This window comes from Hypoxylon fragiforme, assembly GCF_022984875.1.
Source record: "Hypoxylon fragiforme strain CBS 206.31 chromosome Unknown GGS25scaffold_2, whole genome shotgun sequence".
NCBI classification, from domain to species: Eukaryota; Fungi; Ascomycota; class Sordariomycetes; order Xylariales; family Hypoxylaceae; genus Hypoxylon; species Hypoxylon fragiforme.
In genome coordinates, this window is record NW_026054757.1 from 614,438 (window position 1) to 637,082 (window position 22,645).

The following is a 22,645-nucleotide window of genomic DNA, read 5'->3' on the forward strand; positions in this document are numbered from 1 at the left end:
TGTTCACAAGTATCTATCCAGGTCTAGATGCAAGGAGGTAGGATTTAGAAGTTCGTCGTAAAAATAGCAATATCAGCAAGAAGACTTCTTCGCAGTAGTAGCCACACACGAGAGATACCCACCTAGTGACACCCTCAGCACCAAAGCTGAGAATGCATCCTCAACGATGTGTGTCCAACGTCCACCATACTCGAAGTAGGTATGTAGCATCAGCTGCACCGAAGAGAGACCGTTTCCCTCCTTCGGGCATTCCGTATTCTGTGTGCATAAATTGCCTAGGTAAATAAGAAAACCCTTCCTGCACAACTCCGGCTGGTAACATGATGAGTGGGATGGCCCGGGCCGAGCCAAGCCTGAGTAGTTAAGAGCGATGGGGGTGCCAACTCCGAAGTTGTAACGCGCCACAGAAAGAGGGCGAGAGAGGGAGAGAGAGAGAACTACCTGTGACCTTACAAGTATGTATAGAACCTCGCCTTGTCCGTTTTGGACCGCGGGTGTAATGACCCCGGGTCTGAGATGATGTTGGGAAGCGAGCGTATAGCAAGTAAGTAGGTACGGGCAACCACCAGAGAGCATCCATTGAGATAGGTATGTAGGTAGGTACAATACATATTAAGCTAACATCGTGTTCAACAATCAGCCATATCGACTCGGACCCTCCCACCTATGTAAATGGTAAGTGGGTGGGCTGTACAACGGGAATAGCAAAATGCAAGTCGATTCGAGCAAGAGGGGGGGGGGGGGGGGGGGGTCTTCGTGGAACAGGAAAGACTTCGAGAAGGCAAGAGAACAGAAGGCCAGGCAATTATAGCCGCCTACCACAGGAATCCTTACATAGCAATAGGACGTACCAGAATATATCATCCCCCCCCACCCTCCCCATTTCTTTCTCACCTCTTTCCAGATGTCTCTTCTTTTCTCTCACTACTACCCTACTTATACCGGGCGCGGGGTCGCGGATCTCGATTGGAGATATGGGTTTTGAGATGTGATGCCGAGAAAGCAAAGAAAAGGGACCTTGTCAAACTTACTCGTCATGTTTTGCACAGGACAAACATAGATTACCGTACATATCTGCCCACAGGAGGTGTATGTATGTATGTAGGTACTAGGCCTAGGTAGGTACCTACCTACATATATGTATAGGTGTGTGTGTGTGTGTGTGTGTGTGTGTGTGTGTGTGTGTGTGTGTGTGTATTGTACAATACAGAAAACAAATCACCACCATTACCAAGGTAAGGGGGGGTACTGTACATACATACCTACGTATAAAGTTTGGGGGTAGGGGAGGCACACACACACACACACACACACACACACTAAAAGCCCATCAACCCTCGTGGGAGGGAAGCAAGACGTTTCCCCATTGACCACCCCGCATTAGACAAAAAAGAATGCATGAGAACCTTGAACAACTGCACGCCCGTGGCGGCGGCGCCAGACGACCCGACGGGAAGATGGCAGCTCACCAGTTGCATACAAGGGTAGGTAGCGGTAGGTGCATTACATATTATTCCTAGTAGATACCTACCCAGCAACACGCTGCGGCGTACATACATGGAGAACCTTGAGGCTTACTCGGTTGTGAGTAGGTATAGAGGTATGTATATACAATATGTATAAGACGCTGAATGAAGTTACTCACAATGTATACATAGCCATGCCAGTACATACATACCTATATACCAGGTATGTACCTACCTACCTACACACACCCAGATGCCGCTGTGTAACATCGCTAAGACTAACTAACTAAACATACCATCACGAATACGCTGCCCGAATTGGAAACAACAACAAAAAGAAGCAAAAGGTGCAAAGTGCAAAGTGCAAAAAGAGAGAAAACCAACGAGCCAACCAAAAAAAAAAAATCCACAAACCCCCGCCAAGCTACCTTACGCACTGTACCTAGGTACAACCCCCCTAAAAAGCCACCAAAAAAGAAATAAACTTGGAGGGATGATGACGATGATGATGATGATGGTGTTTCAACGTGATACAAGGCGAACGGCTGACGAAGTACAAACAAACAAAGAAAAGACAACAAGGAAAAGAAATAGCAGGTACATAGTTACCTAGAGGCGAATTAAAGGAAAAAAAAAAAAAAAAAAAAGCGGAAAAAAGGGGGCGAACACCTAGGCCGTTAGCGACCGCCCTTTCCTCCCCCCTTTATTTTTTTTCACGACATCACAACATCACATCAAAACATACTCCCTTCTTTTGCGTAACAAGGACACAACGCCGACAAGCCAAGCCAGGCTAGGCCAGGTCAGTGCCAGTGTCAGGCCGTCTCTTAGAGCTCACCTGGTGATGCTTATCTTACCTACCTACCTACACTTACACTCTCCGCCGCTTCCCCTTCCCTTCCCTTCCCTTCCCTTCCCCCACCTCACCTCGCCTTACCAGGCAAAGCAACACATCTGTGCATACCTAGGCATCGCAGAGTCACGCGCAGCAAGCAAACCCCATCTTTCCCATCTCCTCCCCTTCCTCCCATATCCCATATCCCATATCCCATATCCCATCTCCCATCGCCCCCCTCCTTAACTCCGCCAATATGCGGCACCACAAACGAGTACAGCGTAGGTAACGCAAAACGCATAAGGCGGGCAGGGCCGGACGAGGGTCAAGCTGCGAGGCGACGTGGTACCTACTGTACCTACCTGTCCAACACCGAGCTCACACCTACCTACCTACCTACCCTGCTATGCTACCCTATCTAGGTAGTGCCCTACTGTACGATGGAAGGGGGACGTAGGTTACCTAGGCATTACGAGAAGGATGTATCCCAGAACAGAACAGAGCAGAGCAGAGCAGAGCAGGAAGCGCGTAATGTTGACCTACATAGTCTGGGTAGGTAGGTAGGTAGGTAGGTAGGTAGGTAATAGGTAAAGGATCAGTACGGCAAGTACGGGAAAGGCCAACAGCTCACATCACATCATCGAGAGAACCGGCGCTCCTCCTTCGGCTCACATCGATCGCCAAAGGCCACCTACCTACTTACCAATCTTAGCGTCGTCGGGCTGCTGGCTTCTGGCTTCTGGCTGCTTACGGCTTTTAACTAGACGCTATAAACGGGCTAAAGATCGTTGATGTCCAGAGTGTATGACTGTATATGCGAGAGGGGCCTCTAGACATATATGTATAGGGAGGGAGGGAGGGAGGGAGGGAGGGAGATCTATCAATCAATCATCATAGACTCGACGTTGAGGAATGGCGTCAACGGCTACTTTCAGTCTATGCCTAGGTAACGAAGACCCTTGAATTAGACTACCTAGGCTAGACAGTAGGAAGAACCAACATACGTAAAGATTGGTGATTGCTAAATGTAAAGTAGGTAAATACACATGAGGTGAAACAAATCAAGGTATCTACGTAGATATTTTCATATTCGCTTCTGCAAACGATGCGTAGAGGTTTCAATTTGTTATATGGCTAATAAGTACCTACTTCAATGACTTTTTTCTTTTTTTTTTTTCTCAAAACTCCATGCTCGCTCAGGACATGCGATAAACCGGAAAGACTGCAAACGGCTTCATTCCATCCCAGGACTAAAACAACTACTCTGTGTCTAAACCGGCTTGCTTAACTAAACCATAGAAAACCCCCTTCTTTTGGAGAAGCGCCTTGGGTGTATCAAACTCAACCACTTCACCCTTGTCGAGAACGACTATCCTGTCGCTGTCAAGGATGGTGTTAATACGGTGAGCAACTGTGATGATGGTGCGGTGAGCGAAGATTTCGGACCGCAGTGTACTCTGTAGCATTGCATCGGTTTCGACGTCAACGGCTGCTGTTGCCTCATCCAACACGAGGATGTTGGACGGTGTGAGCATTGCACGGGCTAGGGATATTAGTTGTCGTTGTCCAGCAGATAAATTGGATCCTATGTAGACGGAATCATTAGCTGGTGTGTCAATTCGTTTGCCTCAGTAACATCGTGTCCAAGTCACTAATTAGGTGGGCCGCTGCTGGCCTTCATGAGCGAAACATGACGACCATGCAGGGTCCTATCTAGAATTTCGTAAAAAGAAAAAGCCAAGCCGACGAATCAAGATCGACATGCCAAAGATGCCAGAATGAGTCTCGCTTGCTCCTGCACCCTCGCACATCATGCAAGTAGCCGGCGAGGAAGGAACAACAACCATAACGACGACGACATAAGCCGAAAGAAAGCGTGAATTTTGAACTTACCTCCTTCGTTGATCTTAGCCTCTAGTCCGCCCTCCATACCTGCCACATGTTCTTTCAAACGTGCATGATCTGTGAGTGACGATGTGTCAGTTTAATAGAGATGGTGGGAAGGGACCGACCTGGGCGGAGTTACGCGAGAGCATGTGGTCTCTCCGCCCTGCGGCACGAATAAGGATGAGTGAGATCCGTGTAACACTTACCTAGTACGCTCCAAAGCTCTGTATCATCATGAACATGGCCTGGGTCCAAATTATCACGAACTGTACCCTCGAAGAGCGCGGCATCTTGAGGGATGATCGCAAGGCGTCGCCGCAAATCCAACAAACCAATCGTCGATGTGTTCAGGTTATCTATACTTATGTTTCCGGTATCTGGCTCGATTAGGCGGAAGAGGGACAACGTCAACGAGGACTTGCCCGCTCCAGTCCGTCCCACCACACCGATTTTCTCATGAGACTTGATATCCAAGTTGATATTCTTGAGCACCAAATCCAAGCCTTGGCGATAGCGGGTGCTGAAGTTGTGGAACTGAACCGCTCCATTTGCGGGCCAGGCAACTGGAGGCCTGTGTCCGGGTATAATCTCAGGAGCTTCACTCGGTAAGCGTGCATATTCGAGGACTCGTTCCACAGACACGATGTTTGTTTCCACTTCTACTGTCTGGCGAACGATCCAGTTGAGCGAAGTCGTGATCTGCAAAGCGTACGACATGGCCAAGCCTACCATTCCAGCACTCAGCCCACTGTGGTTCGTGACGGAAATGATAGCGAATCCAGCAGCCGCAAGGATAATGACGGCACCGAGGAACTCTAGACGAACGGCCAACCATCTGTTTGAGCTGATGGATGGGAAGTAAGCCCGTAGGTTTGAATCCACCCGCCATTCGTTCTCTAGTTCAAATCTGTCTTGCTGTCGGTATGCTCGGATGGTGCTGATACCGCCTAGAGATTCTTGGAAGTGTGCATATATGGGACTTCGGCTGACACTGTCCAATCGTTTCAGTTCTCGTGATGTCCTGAGGTAGTATCGCTGCACCCAGTAGTACACTGCACTCAGCGGTAGAATCAATGCGACGAAAATAGGAGTGCTGACAGAGATGACGATTAGCGTAAACCCGGAGCGGGCCAGATTTACGAAAAGCATGTTGAAAGTCCGGGCTAGAACCTCATCTAGTCGATATATGTCACTTGAGAAACGATTCAGGATTCTTCCAGCTGGAGTAGTGTCAAAAAACGACATTGGCGACCTAAAGATTGCCGTCGCCATTCTCTCATGCAGCTTTCGCGAGGCCTCGATGGAGCAAAATATCCATAGAATGAGTGTTTGAACAACAGTCAAGGCAGATGAGCCGACACCGAAAGCAAAGTAGATACCAAGGTATTTCGCAACTTGAGGATTAGCTCCAGCATTTCCGTTCGCCTCTGCCCAATTCTTCAACCAAACGCTACCGGCTAAAGAAGCGTTAGCATAATAATGACCTTATTGCGGGGCCTGGAAGGGGATATAAAGGATATAAACCAACCAATCTGTGCCGTTTGCGCGGCGAGTAAAGCGACGAGGTATATGGAGACAGCTACTAAGTTACTAGTTTTGGCGTACTCGATGTAAACTTTTCAACGGTCAGCCTTATGATTATACGTTTTGCAAGAACTCCTAAAGAGAGACACGTACCATCCCACTTGACTTTTCCTTGCTCTGAGTGTTCCTTAGTCTGTTTAGTCTTAGAACTAGGCCCCTCCTCGTCTTGGAGTTTGCCTCTTGGACCTTTGAAACTGGCTGCACTTGCTCGTCTAAGAGTTGACATACTCCCTGCCCGTTTCTGTATAGCCGAACTTGAAGAAGGCCCAGTCTTAATGGGTGCTAATTCAGCAAGGCCTTCCTGAGCCTCTTCGATTTCTTCCTTGTCTTGATTATTATCCGGTTCGATATACGTAGACGTCTCACTTCCTGAACCCTCGGGGCTAGCCTCTGCGGATGCTGATGCAGAATCTTGGCCCAAGGACTTAACAAGATCTGCGATGCCTCCTTTCATGGCTATTAGCTGACGGAACGTCCCACTCTCCGCAAATTCGCCATCTTTGAGTTGATAGATATAGTCAGCTTCAGGGAGAACCGAGATGGCGTTAGTAGCCAAGATACGGCACTTAGAATTGAGGAGACCCTTCGGGCCCAATACATTCTCGATAATGTGTCTGCCGACGTGGGAATCTACTGCAGATAGACAGTCGTCAAGTAGGTAGATATCAGAGCGCGCATAAACTGCCCGCGCAAGAGCAACGCGAGCTTTCTGTCCGCCACTTAGGGATATTCCTCTCTCACCAACAACGGTTTCATCTCCATCGGGTAGCTGTGTGAAATCAGCAAGAAGTGCACATGCCCTGACCGTTTTATCGTAGAAATTTGAATCGTATCGGTGTCCAAAAATGATGTTTTCCTTAACTGTTGCATTCATAATCCATGCCTGTTGGGCGACATATGCCACTGTGCCTTGGACATATACATCACCATCTACCTTCCACAAGTCGCCGAGGATACACTGTAAGAGAGATGACTTTCCAGCCCCTACCCTACCAACTATACATGTAAGCTCTCCCTTTCGACTAGTGAGGTTGATGCCATTGAGGACAGTCTTGGGCTCGTGGCGATTCCAGGAGAAAGTCGCGTTACGAATAACGACAGCATCCTCGCCTCGTTCTTCTACGGCTGGGCCGATGTTGATTGCATCAGGTTGGACCTCTTCGGCTGTGAGATAGTCTGACAAACGACCAGCAGCAACAGAAGCTTCGATAATAGAGGTAATTACCATAGGCAACACAGCAAGCGGGAATGTGAGTAGATTGAACAAAGCAAGAGCAGGGAACACAATGTCAGTTGTCAACGGGATATCCTTGGTCCAGACGAAGATGGCGAAAGTTGAGCATGATACTAAAAATGGAGTAGTACTCCAGGTGAAATTAGCGAACGCTTGGCCAGCACCAATCTTGCGAAGATTCTTGAGCTCGAGATCATTCCTGACATAGTTTAGCTTATTCATAAACGCTGTGCTCCAAGCGTAGAGTTTGATGCTCTTCATGTTGTTTATAATCTCAGCAATCAGACGACTCCTTGCGTCTTTATTTTTCATCTGATCCTTTTGTAGACGCTTCATGAACCTAGCAATGAAGCCGTTAATAGGAATCATGACAATCATTACAGCGATTCCGGAGAGCATAGACCATCCGACAAGCTGGTATAGTGAGATCATGCAGATAGTAATCTGGAACGGGGCGGACCAAAGTTGTTGCGCAAACTGGGTGAGATCTTGAAGGCGTTGCGCATCGACGGCCATGTAGTTGACGATATCACCAGTGGTCTTTGTAGCTCTCCCTTCGTTCGAAAGCTTTAGTGATTTCTTATAGATAGCAGACGCTAGACCCGACTTGATGCGCATGCCAGTGACGAAGGCAAGCTGGAAATATTGGTGCTGGAGTGTGTTAGTTCAAGTGCCTAGGTACGTATAATGACAAGGCCTTATGCTATTGAAGAACTCACAATCATGGTAGTTTGCAGACCTGCGACGAAAAACATGGCAATTGCAATGGCAGCACCCTTAACAGGTGGCTGAGGCACCTTTCCTTCACTATAGGAATCCACAAAGCTAATCAGGTAACGTAGAAGCTGAGGCTGTGAGAATGCGGCAAGGTCATTAATGACCTTGAAAAACGTAGCACCCATATAAGGCCCGCCATAAGCGTGGAACAAGGCTAGCCATATAGAAGGACGCTTTCCTCGGTTCAGTTGATGTTTCCATGCCTTTTCAAACCTATCACCGGTTGCAGAGGTCTTGTCACTAGGAGTCAGGCCCCAGAGGTCGTCCTCGGTGAGATATTGCTTGTAACCCTGTTTCATGAGAGGGGTCATCCAGGAAAAGGCAAGCCGAGAGAAAATGGTCGCGTATTCTACCGGACATTCCTCCCCTTCCTCGTCCACCAATGCTTCATAACTGCTTGTTTTCTTGGGCAAAAGCCATTCAATGCCGAACTCGATTGCGGAAAGACCAAACCCAACAGTATAAGCAATGAAGTATGGAAGGTTGCTATGGTAAATCTGCTGGGACACCAAGGACCTCAGCTTCACAGCATACGCGAGCAAGAGAAGCAGCCAATAGAATAGCACGACACCATTGGCATTTCTCATGCGGTCATATTCTAGCCATTGAACCGTAAAGATAACACCAAGGGATATGAGAGTAAAGAAGGTCGTGATGACTCGGAAATCGCCGTGCCATATTCCTGGGAAGTTGATGATCTGGATAGCGAGTTGCGCGGCTACATCGGCAAAGACGAGAACAAGCAAGGACTAACGTGATGATCCTTTGTCAGTACAAACAAGAAGCTCAATATGCGACATAAGATATTATGATGGATCCCTTCTGTGTTTTTCAGTTTCAGAAGCATTCAAACGCACCTGTTTTATCCAGAAATGCCAATCCTTGGAAAGCTCAGTAGGTTTACGTTTTCGTAGAACGTACCATACCGCCAGAGCTCCGCCAAGGATACCAAATACAGCCACAACAAATACCCATACATCGATGAAGCACGGGGTGAAGTCGTAACGAAAGGGACTCAAAGGCCCCCAACCTTCTTCGTTACCACATAGGGGCTGTTTGAAATCTTTAGTAGCACTAAGATAATTCTTTCCAAGCTCTTGAAGCGGCCTATAGCCCGTGAAGGACCCGGTCGATTGGAGGACCTGTTGGGAGGTATGGTCGTCGAATCGCATGACCGCCTTGAGTAGGTACCTTTTAAGTTGAAGATTGGACGATAAAGATCATAGTATAGGTAGGGGGAACTCCAATTGCGCAATAAGGTGTAGTGTTGACGGAAGTTTACCTATGTATAGCTCTGGAGGTAATGCTGCCAAAAATCTAGGTAGCAGTGTAATCCAAAAGATGCATGGAATGCTGGAATGAGAAAGGTAAAAAAAAATGAACACGGGACGATTAGTAAGAGCTGGTGATGTTCGTTTAATAATTTTAAGTGGAGGGAACGGTGAACTTCAGTTCAATTCCATCTTAAATTCCATTTCAATCGGCGTTTACTGTTAGTAGAAGCTTAAAGCTGGGTACTATGCTGGGTACTAAGCTGGGGGTGAAGCATTAGACTAAGGCATATGTGGGTCATGAGCTTATCTGCATATGGTTTAGGCAGCCAAGTTATCACTAGTAATGTACTTTGTAATGTTCCATCAATGATTCAATTGGCCCCGGTTCTCGGGCCATATGTGCTGCACTCTACAGTCTCTAGACTCTCTACTCATATGTAAGCTACAGTAGTACTTGTCCGATTCCCGAGCTGCTGCGCATCCGAAGTCGGGTTCTAGACTATCTAATCATGCACACTGCATACATGTAGTCAGTCGCAGATTACACATCACTTGTGTATCCCTTTTTCAAATCATTGATGCCATGTCCAAGCCTGGATAATGTCTATTGATCAGTGACTGTAGCAAAATCATATTGACTGTATCAATCATTGATATGCATATACTGATACACATTTTATATATGTATGTAATACAGGGTAGATAGTGCACACGTTGGAAAAGTTTGTAGTTAATTATTAACAATGTTGAACTTTGAAAGTGCTTTATCAATCAATCATATGTTACACTCATTTTGGTAGTTATCGATAAGAAAAATTAAAGTTGTGCTGATAGCAAGTAACTACCAAGTAGTTAGTTACCTATGCACCTGGCACGGCAACACGGGTAGAGCACAGGCCAAGACGGAGTTAAGCCCCGCAGCTTGAACCCCGACGCGTCTAAGGTTAGTTAGTTGCATCACCATTCACCCACATTGATATGCCACTCTTCACCTTTAACTAAACTTATCCACATTCAACATTCGCATTCACATCCACATCCACATCTACATCCATACCATTAAAGAGCAAAGGTAGGTACCTACCTACCTATCTTACGTACATAGGTATGTTTATGCGTCTGTCCATCATTGATGCCATCCAGTTTCCATACATGATGTAATTGGTGTATGCAGGTATGGGTGTCTAGATGCAAATGCATGTACAGTTACTACATGTGTATCCTCTGATGCAAGCTGCTGCTGCCCACAAAAGTGGTAGATACTAACTACACATATTGTACATATTATACATATTACATCTATTACATCCACTACCATCTACTACGCCAACTACACAGCTCTATCCATCTGCACCTTGTTTCAACGTCCCACTCCATCCACCACCATATATCCCCAACACCTCCATTATAGCACACCCATCCATCACTTCTTTCAATGCTTGTGATCGCAAGGTGCTACCTATTAACTTTCTGCCAGCCTTGAAAGATCCATAACCCACACCCCGTTAGCCCCAATTTCAGGCCCGAGTGACTATTCTGGTAGTTGCAGGGCCTCCCCAGGTCCATGCATTCACCGGGACAGTCGCCTCGCGACGGATTGTCCTCATTTGTGACCCCGTCCAAACGAAAGCCGACTGGTTCCAGTAACATCAAGCAACTAGCATTCGACGGCCAGTCCTCCACTTCTGACCACAAGCGTCCTAAACTCAACACCTCGACCGACCCAGACATTCCGACAATGAGCAAGGTGCTGGGCAAGCAGCCAGAGATCGTCGACTTGACGAGACCTCACACTGCCTTCCAACCTCATAAGGGCGCTAAGAAGATTATCATCAAGAATTTACGAACTACCTCACGAACTGACGATCTCGAGAAGTATTATGCTACCATCAGACAAGAGTTGCTTGACGCTCTTCAGGATATATTCGATCAGAAGCAACCCCGCCAACCACTCGAGAAGCTATACCGCGCAGTGGAAGATCTCTGTAGACATGGCGAATCTAAATTTCTATATGACATGCTGCTAGTGCACTGCGAAAAATACCTACAAAACAACCTTCTCGAAGCTGTGGCGGCAGAATCTGGCTTATCGAATGTCGACATATTGAGGAGCACCTACAAATATTGGGTGATATGGAATGCTCAATCAGTAAATATTCTTAAATCATTATAATCATCGTGGCTTCTACTGACAAGCTGTCTCAGACCACAATCCGTTCGATCTTCAGCTACCTCGACCGATCATTTCTGCTGAGCACCAAGGAGTTCCCACAGATCAACGACATGGCCATAATGCTATTCAGAAAGATCGTATTCATCACATTTCCATCAGGCCCCAAGAGCGTTGCTGGTGCATGTGAGCTAGTGGAATATGACCGAAAAGGAGATCCACGGTTTGACCCAGCTCTACTGCGTGACTCGATCTCCATGTTTCATGTCCTAAACATCTATGGCAAATTCTTCGAGCCATGTATCTGGAAAGCATCCAAGGCGTATTACGCCGAATTTGCTGATGAGCAAGGCACAGCGTCCCTAAAGAGTTACATTGCCAGTTGCGAGAAACTACTGGCACGCGAAGAATACCGTTGCAACGCATACAATTTTGATAGTACGACGAAGAGAAAGTTGATGGACTATGCGAATGCAGCCCTAATATCCAATTTCTCTGAAAAACTTCTCGATGGCGGCAGCATTAGGAAGCTCTTGGATGAGAAAGCTATTGAATCCATGAGAGCCCTATATGACCTTCTACGTTTATCAGGCATGCACAAAAAACTGGAGCAGCCCTGGTCAACGTATATCAGAGAAGCGGGCTCGGAAATTGTGAATGATACCTCTCGCGGAGACGAAATGGTTGTCCGCTTGCTCGAATTTCGAAGATCTCTAGACCTAATGATCCGAGATGCGTTCAACAAAGATGATGGATTCACCTACAGCATGCGACAATCGTTTAGTAGCTTTATCAATGATCGAAAGATTCTATCTTCATGGAAGACGGGTACCTCCAAGGTTGGCGAAATGATTGCTAAGTATATCGATGCGCTGTTGAGGGGTGGGCTTAAGAACCTACCCAAATCACTGCTTTCGGACGTAAAAGATCGAATGGATGCTGAACAGAGTGGACAAGCCAGCACTGGCGATGAAGATGCCGAATTGGACCGGCAGCTAGATCAGGCTCTCGAACTGTTCCGTTTCATTGAAGGAAAGGACGTCTTCGAGGCCTTTTACAAACAAGACTTGGCCCGGCGGATCTTGATGAGTCGTAGTGCCAGTGCAGATGCAGAAAGAAGCATGCTCACAAAGCTCAAGAATGAATGCGGTTCTAACTTCACCCATAATCTTGAGCAAATGTTCAAAGATCAGCAAATTGCCCGCGAGGAGATGTCTTCTTTCAAGTCTTTGTTAGAGGGCATTGGACTTGGTAAGAGCAGCTTAGACCTTCAAGTTAATATCTTGTCTGCTGCGGCTTGGCCAACATATCCAGATACCCAGCTCGTGGTACCTCGCAATGTCGCCAAGCAAATCGGACTATTTGAAGACTTTTATGTCCACAAACACACCGGAAGACGGCTTACTTGGAAGCATTCACTCGCTCATTGCATTGTTAAGGCTCAATTCAATAAGGGACCAAAAGAGCTTCTTGTCAGCGCATTCCAAGCCGTGGTATTGACGTTGTTCAATCAACTTGACGCTGTGCCAGATGGATTCCTCACTTATAAGCAAATCGCAGATGGCAGTGGCCTTAATGGGCCAGATCTCGATCGAACCTTGCAGTCTTTGGCATGTGGTAAAGTCCGCGTCATTACAAAACATCCCAAGGGGAAGGAAGTTCTACCAACAGATACCTTCACGGTGAACAAGACATTCACCGACCCCAAATTCCGCATAAAGATCAACCAAGTCCAACTCAAAGAGACCAAACAGGATAACCAAGACACTCACGAGCGTGTCGCACAAGACAGACAGTTTGAGTGCCAGGCCGCGATTGTGAGAATCATGAAGAGCAGGAAGACCATGACACACGTCAACCTGGTTGCCGAAGTCATCAACCAGACAAAGAGCCGGGGCGCTATTGAGCCATCTGAGATCAAGAAGAACATAGAGAAGTAAGCTTAGCCCAGTAACCCAGTAATAACCCCATGTGCCAGCTATCAAAGCTAATCCATTCTCAGGCTTATCGAGAAAGACTACCTCGAACGAGAGGGTAACGCCTATTCATACCTAGCATAGACGCTGGCTTGCAGGTAGCTGAAACTGGTTTCAATGGAATGGAAGGCCTAGATTTGCATAGAAGCATGTACGTAGCCCACTGTGGTGGTTGTGGATTCAACTCTATACGCAACTCGAAGCAGTTGAAGTTGGGAATAGCCTAATCTTGAATGATCAGTAGCAGTGACTATTACAGTGACAGTGAGGCGTGATCTGACCTGATATGATCTGGTTGTGTAGGTAGTAATACTATTGCGCGACTAATACCGACTAATACTCCCCCCCTCTTTTTTTGGTACTCCGTGATTTCTAGAACAGAACAGGTATGATTGACCGTTCTTTTGTTGCAGTAAATTAAACGATCTTAGTTAGGAAACTTAGGATTGCTTCCTGCTCGTAGTTGTAGAGATTGGTGGATAGAGGGGGGGGTTCTATATTTGCGTGTATGTGCGTAGGTATGGATATGGACATTCATTCGACCAGAGCTCCTGAGATGTAAGTAGGCGTTGGTGGGTGTTTCTCCTCTATCCATGTCTAGGTAGGTACCTAGGTTAGGAGGTCACTTGGGGGGTTACATAGGTGATGAACCAGATAGATAGATGATTGGTACCGTTGATGTGATATGGCAAGCTAGGTTAGGTAGGTAAGTAGGTAGGTAGGGACGCAGTTGTTTATTATGTAAAGTGATGGGTCTTCTATATACTGCCTCGGTAGGTACTGCACCTTACTAAGGGTAGGCTAGGTTGCACTTCTTTTCCTAGGTACCTAACCTAGGTTAGGTAATAATAGCGTACTAGAATCCGTAGCTTTGTTGTAAGCCACGTACGTGGTAGCTCACACCGAAATACCGAACCTACTTATATACCTAAGCTTTAGTATGTACCCAACCATCCGCATCCCGATGCAAACACCGCCTTCCCGCCAACCTGCCTACCCAGATACAGAGGTCCGTCCCTATGCATCTACGGCTCAACAGGCAATCCCTCATCCTCATAAAACCCCGTCGCCCACACGACCAGCCGACCCGCCTTCCTATCATCATCCGTGAACAGGCCATTCCACTGACTCCAGACCTCCTTCAGGCTAACCTTGTGGCGGGCGCCGGGACCGGACGGATCGAAGTAGGCGCGCAGCGCGGACTCGATGCCCTCGTAGCCGACGATGAAGCGGGCCATGTCCTCGCCGGGGCCGTCGCGGGGCCACAGGGCCTGCTGCAGGAAGGCGGTCGGGTCGGCGTAGAAGCGGCGCGTCTCGTCCTGGTACGCCTGCCGCTGCGGGGAGCGGGGCGGGGTGTGGATGGGGGGCTCGCAGGTGAGGGCGCGGGCGCGCAGGGAGGGGTAGACGAGGTGGGAGCGCCAGGGGGTGGCGTGGCAGGGGGTTAGGAAGAGGGCGAAGAGTTCTTGGGAGAAGCTGTCGTCGTCGTCTGGTTCGGTTGTGGGGCGCGGGATGGCGAGATGAGTTGGGTGGGTGGTTTCAAATTCGGACCGGAGGAAGCTCATCACACTGATAGGCGCTGCGGCGTGGAAGTAGGACAGGTACCCGCCGATGATGATGTTGACGAGGAGCCCTGCTACTAGCAAGGGGACCTTCTTCCATCCTAAGGATGGCAGTGAGCAAGTAGCGGTAGCATCTGCTATTGTCGTGAAGAAAGATACGATATGCGGCGCACCTAGGATATGGAAAGCAGGTAGAAGGGGTGTGATGAAGCGGACTTCCTTGTGAGATATAAAAGACAGGGACGATATAGTTGTGAGAATAACAAATGACAGTGCCTTAAGAGCGTTGGAAGTCACCACCGGCCACTTCGAGGTCTCTGCATCCAGAGACTTATAGATGCCCTTCAATACGAACGGGGTTATCGTAGTGCATAGCAAGGGTATGCCCTGAGAGAGATAATAATGCCAGTCATTCTGTCCATAGAAAGCGGCGAGATCCTGCGCGACATTGACATGAAGGAATGTAAGTGGAGGGAATGTCCAATCTCCATAGTATAACCTGTCAGCTAACACAGACAGCCCGAGGACAAAAGACCTACGCGAATTAGCTTTACTTGCTAAGTATATTTGGCGGACGACAGTTTACTTACCCGCAAAGAAGCACCTCCCTATACACAACGAGGAGGTTCCTTCGAGTAAGGGGCGACTTTCCACCGAGGGTAGCTCTCGTAAGTACAAGAGTACCGATGGCCATCCATATCAAAATGTTAGTTGGCCGTAATAGAACCGCATATGCGGCCAGCATTAGAGACAGGCGGAGACTAGACAACTACGGCTTAGTATAGAATAAGATGTTTCCAAAAGGGCTCTAGACTTACCTATTAAGTTGACCCCACGTCTCGAATAGTGGAATTGACGAATCCTGGGATTCTTTGTTCCCGTCGTTATCCGTCCCAAGCAGCTCCCAGGGCCAGTAATAGAGAGCCATGGCTGTTAGGGTAGTCTCGAAGCAATTGGAAAAGGACCGCGTTGCAGTATACCATTGCCAAGGATTCAGCAGAGTCGCAAGAAACTACATGCGACTATGAGTAAATGTTGCACTAGAACCCTTCAGATGAGTCAAGGAAACTTACGACAGACCAGGCAGCGGCACTACTATGACCGTAGAGCCTTTCGGCAAGCCTCCATGAGTACCAATCGCTCAGGGCAGCAAAGCCAGACTGTAGAACCTTGGGTGCCGCGATGAGCCATTTGGCTTTGATCGTTGGATCCATTCCTGGGCCCCCAAAGTTCTCAACGATGTAGTATCCCAAGGCAAACACGGCAGGATGAACAGAAGAACGGATCTTATGTTGCCATTCCTTTTTTAATTAAGAATCCCTACAAATTAGCTAAGGCTTGTTAAAGGGGATGAGTTTAGAAGAGCGTACGCACCCAGGTTATCCATGCGCCGCTGTCCTCCCCGAACACCATACGCCATGCCGGCTCGAGAGCTTGGAAATATTCATCTGGCTGAAAGAAAGTACGGACACAGAGCGCGTTGATGAGACGAAATGCGAAAATGACAGCTAGCGCCTCTCGCGCTTGAGTAGAAATTAGATGGGATACATGACTCTTTGAGGGATTTGATGTAATCGAATTCGAAGTCGAAGTCGAAGTCGCACTAGACGCTTTGGCTTTTGACTTCTTCTCTGAACTCATCTTCTCATTATATATATCAATATATTTCAGGATACGTAGGCACTCATACGTTTTATGTCATCACATCGGAAGGGGGGGTATCTAGGGATTTAGTGTTTGTTTACTCAAGAGAATGAATGGTATCTTTTTAAATGAAATAAAACAACGAAGGAAATAACTATATAGCTTGGATACCAAGATAGATGAGGCTACCTGGCATTTGTTGCGATAGTATTCTTCAAGCCAAATTTGGATTTCTCGGAACTGTCCCAATCGAGGTTCGAATGGAGTGATTTGTATGTATGTATGTATGTAGGTACTGGGTAATATGTCAAAGTTGAAGTTCAAACGTTCGTTAATACCTAGTTAAGACGTTACTACCTTGCCCGCCTTACGTAAAAGTAAGTGGGCACAATTAAGCAACTGGGCAGTGGGGCCTGGGCAGCTGGCCGACCACAGCCGTACCTACCTTTGAGGCTGCCTCCATAAATCATTACGACCCGATATCAACATAACCTTATTCATATTCAATCAACTTACACCAGTTTTTATTCCGCTTAATTGAATTTAAAGATAACTCGATAGTCAGATAACCTCACATGACCTCATCATTATGTTTGCTGCCAAGCAATACCAACGTCGGATACCACCCCCACGATCATCAAATTTTCATCACTTTATTGGACAAGACGGAAAATGCAGATTTTGTGATTGGCCCGCGATTGAAGATTCATCGGCTTACCGTCACTACTCCGGGCTCGGCGAACGCACTCTGATGCAAGTCCGGTTGTATTGGGTATTACTTTGTTTTTTCTATGATTTTTTTTTATCTCTCCCTATCTCTACTTTGCTTGGTGATTACCTATATTTCCAATAATTGTTGGTTGGTTGGCTGGCTCGTTCTTTGATTCTACCACCTACATACATAACTTACCTGCTAACATAGTAACATACCTACCAGTGGCTACCACACTATGCCCATGGATACTAACTAGTAGGTGGTAGTTAATCGGACGAGCAATGAATCGTCAAGGGTAAGGCTTACAAAAACTAGTCGACAGTAAGAGCAAGAAAAAAGTCGTCCGTCTCTCTCTTAGCTTGAAAGATCAAGATAGATTCATTTTATTCTCATCTTCTCCATTCACTCTCGTACCCTCTTCCCCCTCTTGTCCCTTGTCCTTGTCCACTTCGCTTTGCTTCGGCACGGCCAGACCACCGGAGTCGCCTTCTTCACCGCATGTGACTAACTGGTGCTGAACTTCAAAAATCCCGGGCAAAACTTGTCATCATCGCCGCGTCGGTACTGGATAAACCGCTTCGACCTGCACTTAGAGGCTTAGTGGCTATCACTCAAGTCTGTTCACATTACGTACCAAAACTTCCTGACCTCAGATTCGCCCCGCCTTGTTTCTTCCATTTATCTCTACTCTCTCCTCCAATATTTTGCCCTCTTTTTCTTTTAGAGAATCTTCATTCTTCCTAACCAAATCCGCAAGAGAACATACCCATAACTTTTTTTTACGGAAATCCTATTGTAGCAATAGGCTCACTCCTTTACCTAACCTCTTAAACCATTGAACGAACACTCGCGTCGCGAATTGTTACTTCCTAGTAATCCTTTACTACCAGCCTTGTCAATCTCCTCGTAGCCATGTCTCCTCACGCAGACGGACCGACTGCCAACAACGGCAATGGCTCAACGACTGAGTCGAGATACCATTCTTCCTCGACCAAGAGCGCGATTGACGCCGAGAACAAATACGCCGCACACAACTACCACCCTCTTCCCGTTGTCTTCGCTCGCGCGCAAGGTGCCGATGTTTGGGACCCGGAAGGAAAGCACTACATCGATTTCCTCTCCGCATACAGCGCCGTCAACCAAGGCCATTGTCACCCGGAGCTCATCAAGGCTCTTACCGAACAGGCCGGAAGATTGACTTTGAGCTCTAGGGCATTTTACAATGACGTATTTCCCAAGTGGGCCGAAAAGGTGCAATCGATGTTCGGGTATGACATGGTTTTGCCCATGAACACCGGAGCTGAAGCCGTGGAGACGGCCATAAAGGTTGCGAGAAAGTGGGCGTACAAAGTCAAGGGGGTGCCCCAAGACAAGGCACTGGTATTCGGTGCCGAGGAAAACTTCCACGGCCGCACAGTAGGTTATCCCACACTTATGAGCAAAACATCTATTCTAATACGTATCACGCGCAGATGACGGCTGTGACCCTGTCCACTGACCCAGAGTCGAAAGCAAACTACGGCCCATATGTACCTAACGTTGGGGCCGTCTCCCCATCGACTGGTAAGGCAATTCGGTACAACAACGTAGCCGATCTGGAGGAAGTGCTAGAGGCTCATGGAAAGGAGACTGCTGCATTCATTGTCGAGCCAATTCAGGGAGAGGCAGGCGTAGTGGTTCCTGATTCTGATTACTTGAGCAAGGTCCAGGCGCTTTGCAAGAAGCACAATGTTCTGCTTATCTGTGATGAGATTCAAACGGGTATCGGTCGCACAGGACGGATGCTATGTTCTGAGTGGGCGGGCATCAAGCCAGACATGATTACGTTGGGCAAAGCTATCTCTGGTGGCATGTATCCCGTCAGTTGTGTCCTCGGTAGTAAAGACATCATGCTTGTTGTCGAGCCTGGAACCCACGGTTCCACGTATGGTGGAAACCCATTAGGTTGCGCTGTCTCTATTCGTGCTCTTGAGCTCATGGAGGAGGAGCAGCTTACCCAGAAAGCTGAGAAGCTGGGTAATATCTTCCGCGACGGGTTGACAGCACTTAATTCGCCTCTTATCAAGACCGTCCGCGGAAAGGGGCTACTAAATGCCGTTGTTATCGACGAATCAAAAACGAATGGCCACTCAGCTTGGGACCTATGCATTCTCCTAAAATCAAAGGGACTTTTGGTAAGACCGGCAATATTGCTTTGCTAATTTCTTTTCTTTTCCCTTTCCTTTCCTTTCCTTTTCTTTTTTAGCAACACACAGTGCATGTAGCTTACTGAGACAATTAGGCTAAACCGACACATGGAAATATCATCCGGTTCGCACCACCATTGGTCATCTCGGAGACACAGCTGCGAAAGGCAATGACCATCATTGGTGACGCACTACAGGAGCTACCAAATCTAAAGCAACATGAGAATGTCCACGTCGAACTGGAGAATTGATTTCCTCACTGTGCACACGCACACGCAATACGCAGCACGCGGTAGCAGCACACTCACAATCACACCTAACACTTATACATACATACCTACACACACACTCACATACTCCCTCCCCCCCTTATCGACACCCCGCATTTTCATTAGTTCGTAGGAAATAAAAGGGAATTGGACGAATTGGAACGGCATTGAATTTTTGATTGATTGGAATTAGACAGACAGACTTCTCCACGGCTGTTCCGTTGGCAAGGCGCACAACAGCGTCGACTAACCTAGGTCAGGTACTTTAGGTACACAAGTGGAAATAAACAAAATACCTACACAGGGAGTGGTGGCGAGAAAGAAAGAAAGAAAATGCGAGGCTACTTGACCTACCTACTGCTACCATTGATACTACTAACTACTCCTATATAGTAAACTCAACTTAGATACCTACATTTTATGTATTTCTGCAACGCTGTCACTTTTGAGCTCGTTTTGATATGTGAACGTGTAAATACCTAGTTAACCCTACATGATATCGTCTAATCATTAAACCAGGTTCGTCTCATCTTCCTGCTTGCCTGCCCTGCCTGCCTGCCTGTCAGTATGTACATGGTATGTATGTACATAGGTCATCTGAGATGCTGGGCACCTATGTATGTAACTACCTAGGTATGCTGATTGATCGGTTCCTACATACATACTTCGCTTAAAGCAAGGGGACATCAACATTTTCAATGCTACCTACCTACCTACCTATGCAGGGATTAGTTATGTACTGTAGCTAACTAACTACATACCTTTAAGTAGGTAGGTTAGGTAGGTAGAATTGGTTGACGATTAGGATATTCAAATGTTCAATGCTCATTATCAAAGGACTATCTAACTACTAGGTACCTATCTACTGTGTAGGTAGGACTTACATATATAAAGCCCCCCCAAGTTTCCAAACGGGGTAATGCGGGGGGGGGGACCCTGTATTTTTTTTTGGTGGCAATGGTGTAACCTAGTTAATGTAGTGTAGTGCCCGTGTCTGCCTAGGTGGGTAGCGAGGTGTGGAAAGGGAACGCCGTTAATGGGTAGACGTTCCTACCTAACTATGTACCTACAAGCTGATACGAAGCGAGTGAGCGGGCGGGCTGGGGAAGGTGGTTCAAACGCACGGATCCAGGGCCGTTTGGATAGTGGGTGGTGGGTGGTGGATGGATGACAAGTTTGATGGAGGTTGTTACTATGTATTATTGTACATAGTATGTAGGTATGTAGGCTCGCCAACTCACCCCTAAAAACCAAAGTCCTACCTTAGCTTAATGCAGTAGACGTGTCTCACAAATTTCATGTGGCCCGGAGACCGCAGGTTACCTAGCTTCTGTTGCTGCAGTGGTGGTAGTAGTGGTAGCAGCCTCCATGCGTCGTCGACTTCTTTTGTTCCTAACCTAGGTTACTGGGCCTTGCGTCTTATGGCTTATGGCTTATGTATGATGCTCGGCATTGAATCGACTTACTAAGAACATTGAAGCTTTTCCGACTGTTCTTAGTACAAGTACAAGTATAAGCCACTTGCTTTCCCCCAACCTCTCAAGATTTGATACATGCCTAACCCTAACCTAATCTAATACTTGGTTACAGTTAGGGATTCGTAATAAGAGGAGGTTGAACAAGAAGCCAAGGTGTTGAAATTGAATTTATGTATAAATGGATTTTAGGTATCGGGTAAGTCAGGGACAGGAACCTTAAAAAGTACCTACAATACAATATAAGCCTCAAGCTTGGAACCTACATGTAAGCGTCTCGAGGTTCGAAACTAACATAGCGAAAAGGGGTAAAGAGTGTGTGTTGGAGACAGCTGTGGAGAGACAGAAGAACCGAAAAAGGAACAAGAACAGCGCAAAAGGGAAAAAGAAAGAACCTAAAGACTTCGAAAAAGGAAGAGAAGAAGAAAAACCAAGAAAAGAAAAAAGGCTCCTTTGGTTCGGGTTTCCGGTTTGCTCTCGGATCGAGAAAGGTGCATACCGAGTCCCATGGGGGCACATATGTATGTTTCACTGTTGCCGAGTGCACAATGTGTAGCTTCGGTCTACCTAAAGCGACACAAGTGATGAACGGGCGTGCATAATGTTTACAGCTCACAGGCAAGGAGACTCCGGGGAGCGTTGGAGAATCAACCAATGAATGAATCAATCGATTAGAACTGAGAAAGGGGAATACTTATATGTAGGTTGGCTATCTCTGGCGAATCGAACACTTTGTTCATCTATGCAAGTAGATATGTAGGTATGTAGGTGTATACGAGGGAACGACTTGTCATGACCCTAGGCGTCAGCAGCTAGACACAGGAGAGAGGTACTATGCAATGCGATCGCCGATAAGAAGCAGGAGACAAAAGGATATGGATATGGATATGTATGTGTATGTGGTATGTATGTGGTAGGATTCGTGAAGTTTGGTTTGGATCTGAGAGGTGAGCTAAAAGACCCGGTTACGGAGTCAATGATAAGAAGATAGGGAGATAGGGAGATAGGAAGATAGGAACAAGACGAATCAATTGAATGAGCCGCTGGTTTTCAGGGTCCAGTGATAAATGGCTGCTTTGTCCCACCGATATAAGCGCCAACCTTGTAGGTCCTCTCTTACCTCTTACTTAAGTTACTTTTCTTACCATTGTACTACTACAAGTACAGCACTTGACAGCACTTGAGTCTTGAGGTCCTACAAGAGAAATCGGCCATCGATTTGGGAAAACCTTGTGATCAATGAATCCATGCTACCTCCCCTGATAGGCATTGGCGTATAAATACATTCGGACTAGACCAGTCAGATCAATCAATGACCATCACTTCATAATTCGTAAATATGTACAAGCACTATTTTATTTTAGGGTGAGCCTCAATAAACTAGTAGCTGCAAGAAAGCGGCAGACAAAACAAGTCCATTGTACTAGTACCTGGTCATTACCTGGTCATTGCCTGGTCATACAAACCACATGCAGGCCATGGACCGTACAAAGAAGGCAACGTGGAATAGGCGGTCGACAATGATGCAATGCGAATAGTTGCTTGCGACTTGGTTGAGGTATATCCCAAGTATAACGAACGCATGGCGCATGAA

At 47.1% G+C, this 22,645-nt stretch overlaps 5 protein-coding genes across 5 annotated transcripts; 2 read left to right on the forward strand and 3 right to left on the reverse strand.

Annotated features, from left to right (window-relative positions):
- Positions 1-1,291: 1,291 nt before the first annotated feature.
- Positions 1,292-2,065, reverse strand: GGS25DRAFT_473981 (uncharacterized protein). The gene is made up of 2 exons (XM_049259586.1): positions 1,659-2,065; positions 1,292-1,600 (listed from the first exon to the last, which is right to left on the reverse strand). Exon 2 carries the CDS (start codon positions 1,557-1,559, stop codon positions 1,320-1,322), a length of 240 nt encoding a protein of 79 aa, XP_049119713.1. The 5' UTR covers positions 1,560-1,600; positions 1,659-2,065; the 3' UTR covers positions 1,292-1,319.
- A 1,106-nt stretch (positions 2,066-3,171) lies between these two features.
- On the reverse strand, positions 3,172-9,337 carry GGS25DRAFT_473985 (P-loop containing nucleoside triphosphate hydrolase protein). Its single transcript, XM_049259587.1, has 7 exons — positions 8,641-9,337; positions 7,726-8,532; positions 5,866-7,657; positions 5,717-5,803; positions 4,395-5,645; positions 4,195-4,263; positions 3,172-3,886 (listed from the first exon to the last, which is right to left on the reverse strand). Exons 1-7 carry the CDS (start codon positions 8,953-8,955, stop codon positions 3,561-3,563), a joined length of 4,647 nt encoding a protein of 1,548 aa, XP_049119714.1. The 5' UTR covers positions 8,956-9,337; the 3' UTR covers positions 3,172-3,560.
- A 700-nt stretch (positions 9,338-10,037) lies between these two features.
- Positions 10,038-13,925, forward strand: GGS25DRAFT_473991 (Cullin-domain-containing protein). Its single transcript, XM_049259588.1, has 3 exons — positions 10,038-11,206; positions 11,263-13,163; positions 13,230-13,925. Exons 1-3 carry the CDS (start codon positions 10,622-10,624, stop codon positions 13,285-13,287), a joined length of 2,544 nt encoding a protein of 847 aa, XP_049119715.1. The 5' UTR covers positions 10,038-10,621; the 3' UTR covers positions 13,288-13,925.
- An 88-nt stretch (positions 13,926-14,013) lies between these two features.
- GGS25DRAFT_108215 (glycosyltransferase family 22 protein) lies at positions 14,014-16,744 on the reverse strand. The gene is made up of 5 exons (XM_049256019.1): positions 16,137-16,744; positions 15,836-16,063; positions 15,581-15,774; positions 15,353-15,523; positions 14,014-15,297 (listed from the first exon to the last, which is right to left on the reverse strand). Exons 1-5 carry the CDS (start codon positions 16,401-16,403, stop codon positions 14,229-14,231), a joined length of 1,929 nt encoding a protein of 642 aa, XP_049119716.1. The 5' UTR covers positions 16,404-16,744; the 3' UTR covers positions 14,014-14,228.
- Positions 16,745-18,033: 1,289 nt separating this feature from the next.
- Positions 18,034-19,558, forward strand: GGS25DRAFT_517846 (ornithine aminotransferase; the record flags this gene model as incomplete). Its single annotated transcript, XM_049263448.1, has 3 exons — positions 18,034-18,537; positions 18,594-19,295; positions 19,403-19,558. 3 exons carry the CDS (start codon positions 18,034-18,036, stop codon positions 19,556-19,558), a joined length of 1,362 nt encoding a protein of 453 aa, XP_049119717.1.
- Positions 19,559-22,645: the final 3,087 nt, after the last annotated feature.

Bases quoted from the DNA above. Each gene is read 5' to 3' on its own strand.
- GGS25DRAFT_473981 (XM_049259586.1), bottom strand. From the start codon at position 1,559: ATGTATGTACGCCGCAGCGTGTTGCTGGGTAGGTATCTACTAGGAATA.
- GGS25DRAFT_473985 (XM_049259587.1), bottom strand. From the start codon at position 8,955: ATGCGATTCGACGACCATACCTCCCAACAGGTCCTCCAATCGACCGGG. The intron at 7,658-7,725 runs GTGAGTTCTTCA...AACACACTCCAG, and splicing joins GTCTGCAAACTACCATGATT to CACCAATATTTCCAGCTTGC. The intron at 3,887-4,194 runs GTAAGTTCAAAA...CCGTCTACATAG, and splicing joins GGCTAAGATCAACGAAGGAG to GATCCAATTTATCTGCTGGA.
- GGS25DRAFT_473991 (XM_049259588.1), top strand. From the start codon at position 10,622: ATGCATTCACCGGGACAGTCGCCTCGCGACGGATTGTCCTCATTTGTG. The intron at 11,207-11,262 runs GTAAATATTCTT...AAGCTGTCTCAG, and splicing joins TGATATGGAATGCTCAATCA to ACCACAATCCGTTCGATCTT. The intron at 13,164-13,229 runs GTAAGCTTAGCC...ATCCATTCTCAG, and splicing joins ATCAAGAAGAACATAGAGAA to GCTTATCGAGAAAGACTACC.
- GGS25DRAFT_108215 (XM_049256019.1), bottom strand. From the start codon at position 16,403: ATGAGTTCAGAGAAGAAGTCAAAAGCCAAAGCGTCTAGTGCGACTTCG. The intron at 15,775-15,835 runs GTAAGTTTCCTT...AGTCGCATGTAG, and splicing joins GTGCCGCTGCCTGGTCTGTC to TTTCTTGCGACTCTGCTGAA. The intron at 15,524-15,580 runs GTAAGTCTAGAG...GTAGTTGTCTAG, and splicing joins ACGTGGGGTCAACTTAATAG to TCTCCGCCTGTCTCTAATGC.